Source organism: Piliocolobus tephrosceles, chromosome 8 (genome assembly GCF_002776525.5).
Source record: "Piliocolobus tephrosceles isolate RC106 chromosome 8, ASM277652v3, whole genome shotgun sequence".
Lineage (NCBI taxonomy): Eukaryota > Metazoa > Chordata > Mammalia > Primates > Cercopithecidae > Piliocolobus > Piliocolobus tephrosceles.
The window spans coordinates 63,944,904-63,953,918 of NC_045441.1; the positions used below are offsets into that span (position 1 = coordinate 63,944,904).

The 9,015-nt window shown below is 39.2% G+C and overlaps 1 protein-coding gene across 1 annotated transcript in view; it reads right to left on the reverse strand.

Annotated features, from left to right (window-relative positions):
* Positions 1 to 8,287, reverse strand: part of LOC113220433 — a 19,850-nt gene extending 11,563 nt beyond the window's left edge. The window contains exon 1 of the mRNA XM_026449521.1: positions 8,067 to 8,287. Within this exon, the coding sequence (XP_026305306.1) occupies positions 8,067 to 8,280 (214 nt within the window). The 5' untranslated portion in view covers positions 8,281 to 8,287. The remainder of the gene's footprint in view (positions 1 to 8,066) is intronic.
* Positions 8,288 to 9,015: the final 728 nt, after the last annotated feature.

A 9,015-nucleotide genomic window follows, 5' to 3' on the forward strand; every position in this document is an offset into this window, starting at 1 on the left:
GGAATGGAATGGAATGGAATGGAATGGAATGGAATGGAATGGAATGGAATGGAATGGAATGGAATGGAATAGAATGGAAAAGAAAGGAAAGGGGAGGGAAACAGAGAGGAGGGGGTGAGAAGGGAAAGAGGAAAAGAGAAAGAAGAGGAGAGAAAGGGAAAGGAGAAATGAAAGAAAAGAAAAAGAGTACAACTTCCTTGGGTGGTTTCACAGAAACTCAAGACACAGTTTAATTGAGTAAATACCTCTTTTTTTCAATGCTGTAACTTTAAAACAATTCTAATTTTTTCTTACCTGTGAAGTGGGCATATCCATAGCACCTACCTTGTCAGGTTGTTGTAAAGGTTATGATTTATACAAAGTGTTTACTAAAGTGCTTGGCATTTATATAAGATCTCCTCTTATATAACATCTCCACATAATTATATAGCATCTTCTATTAAACATTTAGGAGATGTTAGTTGAGCTGTTGTTATTAAGATTGCGGCAAAGAACTTGAGCTAGGGTAAGACAGGTCTAGCTTTATCAATAGATTCAATCATTCAAGTCTGAAGGAGTAAAAATGAAGCCTGACGCTCCCAGAACCCATATTATAGCTCTATCAGCACTCGATGTGGTCTTCTGTCCACTAGACCTGTCAACTGGATATAATGAAAAAGAAAAGAACTGTAATTATAACAACCCTCATTTATCGGGCTCTTCTATCTGCCATGTACTCTTTCAAGGGCTTTACTTGTATTAAATTATTTAAAACTTATAGGTCTTATAAAATATAATGAAATCCTATTTGAAGGATTTTATAGATGAGGAAAAAGGGGCAGACAGCTTAAGCAACTTGCCTAAAGTCATGGTCATAGTAAGTGGCATAGCCTGGGCCCCAGAGTTCATGTTGGTAACTAGAACTAGCCTCTCAGGTTCACAATGGTTTCAATTCCACCTTAAGTTCCTAGGTGTCAAGGGAGTGTGGAATGAGAATTTTCTAACTATTTCTTTGAAGGGACCATTTGTCTCTTGCAAAATTTCCTAAGAATTGGCCTCTCCAGTGCAGACCCAAGACATTTCCTGAAGTCCCAAGTGACAGGGCTCATGGGCTGCCAGCTTCATCAACAGCATCCCTGCAGATGCTAACTGTTTATACTTTGCCACAGCTTGGAGCTACTTATCAGTGGGGAGTGTGACCGGAAAGCTTCAAGGCAAATACAGTCACTAACACATAGTGCTTAAGAATGTAGATTCAAGGTCAAAGAAGCACAAATCTCCAGATCTGCCATTTGATAGACATGGCAAGTATTTAACCCTTTTAACATCAATGTTTTTATCTGTGAAGTGGGGGTAAGAAAGACAGCTACATGATAAGACTGCTTTAAATGTGATAATCATAATGACAATAATAATTAAATAATGTACATAAAATGCTTACCACCAGCCTGAAACTGCTCAATAAGGACTATTATTTTCATGACTAGGATTTTTATCTCCCTTCAACAAACTAAGCATCAAAGGAACACACCTCAAAATAATGATAAGACCCATCTATGACAAACCCACAGCCAATATCATACTGAACAGAAAAAAGCTTCAAGAATTCCTCTTGAGAACTGGGACAAGACATGGATGCCCACTCTCACTATTCCTATTCAACACAATACTGACAGTTCTAGCCAGAGTAATCAGGCAAGAGAAACAAATAAAAGGCCTCTACATAGGAAAAGAAGAAGTCAAACTACCTCCCTTCACAGATAATATGATTTTATACCTAGAAAACCCTAAAGACCAACCCAAAGAGCTCCTGGACCTAATAAACAACTTCAGTAATATTTCAAGATGTACAAAAATCAGTAGAATTTCTGCACACCAATAATGTTCAAGTTGAGAGCCAAAACAAGAATGCAATCCCATTTACAATGCCACACACAAAAAATGAAACTACCTAGGAATACACCTAACAAAGGAGGTAAAAGATCTCTACGAAGAGAACTGCAAAAGCATTACTGAAAGAAATAATAGATGACATAAACAAATGGAAAAACATGCTATACTCATGGATTGGAAGACTCAATATCATTAAAATGGCATACCACCCAAAGCAATCTACAGATTCAATGCTACTCTATCAAACTATCAACATCATTTTTCATGGAATTAGAAAAAACTATTTTAAAATTCGCATAGAACCAAAAAAGAGCCCAAATAGCCTAAGCCATCCTAAGCAAAAAGAACAAAGCTGGAGGCATCACATTATCCAACTTCCACTATACTATCAGGCCACAGTAACCAAAACAGCATGGTACTAGTACAAAAACAGACATATAGGCCAAAGCAACAGAAGAAAGAACCCAGAAATAAAGATGCACAACTACAGGCACCTGAAATTCAACAAAGTCAACAAAAATAAGCAATGGGAAAGAACTATTCCATAAATGGTGCTGGGATAACTGGCTAGCCATATGCTGAAGACTAAAACTGGACCCCTGCCTTTCACCATGTACAAAAATTAACTCAGGATGGATTGAAGATTTAAATGTAAGACTTCAAACTCTAAGAATCCTGGAAGAAAACCCAGGAAACACCATTCTGGACATCAACTTCATCAACTTTAGGAAAGGATATATGACTAAGTTCTCAAAAGCTATGGCAACAAAAACAAAAACTGAGAAGCGAGACCTAATTAAAAACTAAAGAGCTTCCGCACAGCAAAAGGAACTCAGTAAAATAATAGACAACCTACACAATGGGAGAAAATATTTACAAACTCTCACAAAGGTCTAATATACAGAATCTATAAGGAACTTAAACAATTCAACAAACAAAAAACAAATAAACCTATTAAAAAGTGGGCAAAAGACATGAACAGACACTTCTCAAAAGAAGACATACAAGCAGCCAACAAACATGTGAATAAATGCTCCACATCACTAATTATCAGGAAAATGCAAATCAAAATCACAGTGAGATACCATCTACACTAATCAGAATGGCTATCACTAAAAAGTCAGAAAATAACAAATGCTGGCAAGGCTGCAGGGGGAAAAAGGGAACACTTACACACTATCTGTGGGAATGAAAATTAGTTCAGCCCCCATGGAAAGCAGTTTAGGGATTTCTCAAAGAACTTAAAATAGAACTGCCATTGACCTTGCATTCCCATTACTGGGTATATATCTGATATGGTTTGGCTTTTTTGCCCCCACCAAAATCTCATCTTGAATTGTAGTTTCCATAATCCCCATGTGTCACGGGAGGGACCAAGTGGGAGGTAATGGAATCATGGGGGCAGTTTCCCCTATGCTATTCTCAAGATAGTAAGTTCTCATGCAATCTGATGGTTTTATACAGGGCTTCCCTCTTCACTAGGTTCTCATACTTCTCCTTCCTGCCATCATATGAAGAAGGACGTGTTTGCTTCCCTTTCTGCCATGACTGTGTCCTAAGGCCTCCCCAGCCACGCTGAACTGTGAGTCAATTAAACCTCTTTCCTTTATAAATTACCCAGTCTTGGGTATGCCTTTATTAGCAGCATGAGAATGGACTCATGCAATATCCAAAAGAAAATAAGTTGTTCTACCAAAAAGACACTCATGTTCATCACAGAGCTATTCACAATAGCAAAGATATGGAATCAATCCAGGTGCCCATCTATGGTGGATTGGATTTAAAAAAAAAAGTGGTACATATATGCCATGGAATACTAAGCAGCCATAACAAAGAGTAAAATCACATCCTTCACAGCCACATGAACGTAGTTGGAGGCCATTATCCTAAGTGAATTAATGCAGGAACAGAAAACCAAATACTGTATGTTCTCACTTATAAGTGGGAACCAACCATTGGGTACCCATAGACATAAAGACGGCAACAACAGACACTGGAAACTACTAGAGGAGGGCAGAGGGGGAGCATGGGTTAAAAACTCTTGGGTACTATGCTCACTACCTGGGTGATGGGATCCATCATACCCCAAACCTTAGCATCATGCAATATGCCTATGTAACAAACCTGCACATGTACATCCTGAATCTAAAATAAAAGTTGAAATTATAAAAAAAAATTGTATCTCCTTTTAGTTTCTTGCTATAACTATCTTTCTCTTCCACTTAACCTTATTTTAAGTGTGTTGCATGACATTGGGTTTAATATGATAAATTGCCTCAATTCAGTCCTTTTTACAAGTTAAATAGGATTCAAGTAATTTAAAATTAGGTAGGCTTGTTCCTAGTGACATAAAAATATTATGTTTTCAGCAATGGGTAATGTGTTATTATAAGTATGTATTGGAGGGGAGATGTGCAAAAGATAAAGAAAGCAGAAAACCCAATAACTCAGTCTTACCTTGCCATATAGAAACAAAAATGGTTGCTCAACAGCTGCAGGAACCTCAGCAACAAAATTCAAATATCTCTGTCAATGGCAAGACTTAGTTTCCCTCTCCATCTCTACTTTTTGTGTGTTCATCCTTTCTTCTCGTACTACTTTCAGCAGCATCCTCATTTTCTACCCCATGTCGTTTACTCACCTAAGCTTCTATTCATTTATAGTTTCTATCATACTCTACTTTTGTCTTACATATGGTCATCATAGTCTGACTCTGACCATTTCTGCTGACTTTAGCTTTAGCTTCCACTGCTAACTGATATCTATCTTGATGTTCTACTTCAAACTGCTGATATAGAGATGCTGATTGACCTAGATCCTCTTTTCATACCGGAACATGTCAATCATGGGCCACTAACCAGTCTATGCATTGACTGCACTGGTTAGTTTCCCACCTTTGGTCTAATTAGTTGTGTTGCAATAGGTGGCATCATATGGTACAAATAATTGAGCCTACTACTGTCCCTTCAGCAAGATCCCTGATGTAGCAATTGTTAATACCTCATAGGTCCCAGTGAGTATGACAAGGTACTATGCCCTTATGGACTTCAGATTTTAGAATCGTAGGAATGGTCCAGGGTATGAAGGCATTCACACTACACTAAAACTACTCTTTAAACCCATTGTCAAGGTTACTTTTAATGAAGAATTTTTACTTTGTTTCTGTCAGAAAGACTGATGCATCCACTCTTTCTGACAAATTTCTTGACTCATAATGTTAAGAATATCTTCATATTTGCATAGAGTTTTACATTGTCAAAATTAATTTCAGCAGCATATGAAAGAAAAGCCAACTTAACAAAGGCTTAAATACAAAAGGCATTATTCTGTCATATAAAGAAAGTATGAAGGCTGGCAGCCCAGTGCAGACTTAGCAGATCCACAAATTCATCAGTGTTTTACCTTGTACAGTTTTTCATTCCAATATCCCTACAGTGAGGAGCCTCATCTCCACCATCCAAAATAGCATCTAGAGTGTTCAGCCCATTACACCCATATTCCAGTAAGCAGGATTGACGAGAAAAAAAAACGAAGAATCCTTTTAAAAAGTATAATTCAATACTGCCTCTTACTGCTTATTTGCCAGACTTTGAGACATAGCTGCACAAGGATGCGAGAGATGCTGGGAAATATAATCATTTAGCTGAGTCAATAGGCCCTTAAAGTGAATTTGCAGTTTTATGATGGAGAAGGAGAAGAACAATGGATTTCTTGAGATAATTAGCAGTCTTTGTGATACTCTACGCTTTTGGTTATTCAACTCCTTCCATGTGCATTCCTCTCCTACACGCTTCCTCTCCAGCAGACATGAACCAAAATCGTACCCAGTTACTGCATTTAGCTCAAAGGCCAGGATCTCAGGGTGATGTACAGTTCTCTCCGTCAGGTCAAAATATTGACCGTCATAATCTGGTGATCTGAACGCTAAGAAAATCCTGCCTGAGGCACACTTGCTACACTCTGGCAGGAAAGGAACAGCACAACAGCAATAAAGCCTCCCAGATGGAAATGGGAAGAATGACCAACACAGCACACTCACTGGCTGAAGCAATGATAAAATCCATCTGGATTTTATAATTCAATAGAGTTGAAAGATGCCCAGCCCCAGCAGTGAGGTTGGTTCCTTGGTTTACCCTTCTTGTAGACTCTGCTTCTTGTAGACTCTGCTTCTGAGGCAGGTGGATCACCTGAGGTCAAGAGTTCAAGACCAGCCTGGTCAACATAGTGAAACCCCATCTCCACTAAAAAATACAAAAACATTAGCCAGGCGTGGTGGTTGGAGCCTATAATCCCAGCTACCCGGGAGGATCAGGCAGGAGAATTGCTTGAACCTGGGAGGCGGAGGTTGCAGTGAGCCGAAATCATGCCACTGCACTCCTTCCTGGGCTACAAGAGTGAAACCTGAAAGAAAGAGGGAAGGAGGGAAGGAAGGAGGGAAGGAGGGAAGGAAGGAAGGAAGGAAGGAAGGAAGGAAGGAAGGAAGGAAGGAATTCTGGGGGCAAATATGCTAGGAATCCCCTCAGAGCAAGGAATAAGCATGCTTACTGTCCAGTTTATGAAAAATATCCCTCTGCAGTGCAAGGCTGGGCTTTCTGATTTGCCCATTATAAAATACTTTGGTTCCTAAATTTTGGGTTCATCTCATGTAATACAATTCATTGCTTGTATTTGACCCTCTTCATGTCACCCTTTGGGACCTAGAATTCAAGGGAACACTACAAATGCTACTACCTAGCAACTGTGGCTGCTATGATTAACACAGCCTCGTGTTTCTGACCCAGGAGTTGCATGTCTTCCTTCAGCATCCATAGAACTGTGACCAATTATTAGGGCAAACTCTCAGACCCGTCCCAGATCTCGATGGATAAAATAGATAATAAATATTAGCTCTGTTTCCAGGGTGAAAATTATGCTCGGGGAAGTAGTTAGATTCACCTAAATTCACATAACTTATGAAATTTCTTCTCACACTCATCCAGCATACATTGCCCCACCCATAGTTGCTTCTGTGAAAGCAGAAATAGTTTTGGTGAAAGTTGTGGAAAGTGGCTCTTTGTCTTAGAAGCAGGTCTTGATGCTAGGATGAGGCAAAAGTGTCTCTCAAGGTGCAAAATGTAACCAGGCACTCAAACTCAGATGTGCAGCCTGCACTTGCATGAGGCCGAGAACGAACGCCTCCTTAAATACTATGCCCTAGGACATTATGCCAGGCGAAATAAAGCAGCCACAGAAGGACAAACACTGCATGATTCCATTTATATGAGGTATCTGAAATAACCAAACTCATAGAGGCAGAGAGTAGAATGGTGGCTGTCAGGGGCTGAGGATTAGGGGAAAGAAGAGTTGTTGTTCAACAGATACAAAGTTTCAGTTATGCAAGATGAAAACTTTCTAGAGATGTGCCGTACAACACTGTGCCTATAGTTAACAATATTGTATCATACACTTAAAAATTAAGAGGGTAGATCTCAGGTTAAGTGCTTTTACCACTAATATCGACACACATACATACACACACACACACACATACACACACACACACACGCTAACAGCCTCACTTAATCCTGGCCCTGATTAGAAGTCTTCCAATCTAGTACTTTTTCTGTCTTTAGATGGATTTCCTTCTTACCTACAAATATCCTTACATTTTCTAACCCCACCATATCTGTCCTCAAAATCTGTAATTTGAAACAAATCTAAGACACATTCACCCAGTGTCAAATAACTGCCAACCACTTAACACTATACTCGCAGCATTGTTCAATTCTGACAGTAAGTTTTGCCACAGAAGGAGCAGTAAGAGTAGAATCTCAAGGATTATAACGAGAATTGTATGCTTCATGTGAAACATCCAAGGGAGAATTTATGGTTGGGAGGGACACTGATAAAATACTTTTAAGACACATAAAAATCAGACCACTCCATATTACCAGGTACCAATACCATGTTCATCCCTTAAATCTAGAATCCAATATGTCAGGTTATTAATAACAAAAATAATTTTTTAAAGAAATCCTAACAATTAATTTCAGAAGCAGAGATGGCCTTATTTGTCCTTTTACAAATGGAGACAAGTGAAGGCTGAAAAGGCACTTCTATTCACAGTCATTCTCACTTTGGTCCAGCCACGGGAAGAAATGAAAGGATTCTCCATCAGCCAGATGGCGCGAGAGAGAAGTCAAGCGAAGACAAACCTTCGATTCTCTCTCTGCCTGGAAGCTGCTGGCATCTCCGTCCAAGTGCTGAACAAATGGGACTTTGTGTGCTCTCATAAGAGATCTCTTTGATGTTCTGGCATCCCGATTGGCAACTTTTCATATCTGGCCATCTTAAAGCAGGGGAGATTGAGAAACAGAGAGAGGAAGAACCAGGGGAAGAAGGCTGGCTCCAAGCCCAGTGGGTAAACATGCTGGCTGCCTTCTCACACAGATTACTTTTCAAAAATGAAAAGGGAGTGTTCAGCTTCGCTTGGAATGAAGATGAGGAAATGACTCTCAGCTGTCCACACATAACAAAACAACCAACCACTACAGGGTATGGGAGCCTTCCATCCAAGGTAGACCAGACGGGATTTGTCTCCCAGACCCAGAATATATGTTCCCCTTCAATAATGTTTATACTGATAGTATCTTCAGCATCCTGAGGATGGGGACATTTTAATGAGATCCATAGTCTTTACTTTCTGCAAAGAACACACAGTCACAAACTTTCCTTCAGGACAAGAGCAGCTTTGCTTTTCTGAGTGCTTTCTTAATCTAATTATATAGATGGAGGCTGTGTGGCCTTTTGTTCTGAGTTTAGAATTATGGGTTTGAAAGTCTGAGGTCCAACTGTAGTTTTATACCTAACTTCTTGTGTGGCCCTTCACAATCAATTATTTCCTGTCTTATTTTTCTGAACTGTTGAAGGGATTAAGGTGGTAATAATAGAGAGGGAAGGGGTTTATATCTAGTTTTAAATTATTAGAATTGATTTCAAGATAACAAATTATCAAGCATCTACTCTAAACTTAGCAGTGGGCTAACAGAAAGAAGAAAAATATATAGAACAAAACTATAGGGACTCTGTGTCAAGAACCTTGTAAATGACTTGACAAAACTTAAGTATCATACATAAGCAAGGTAGTATCCAGTCCAATATATG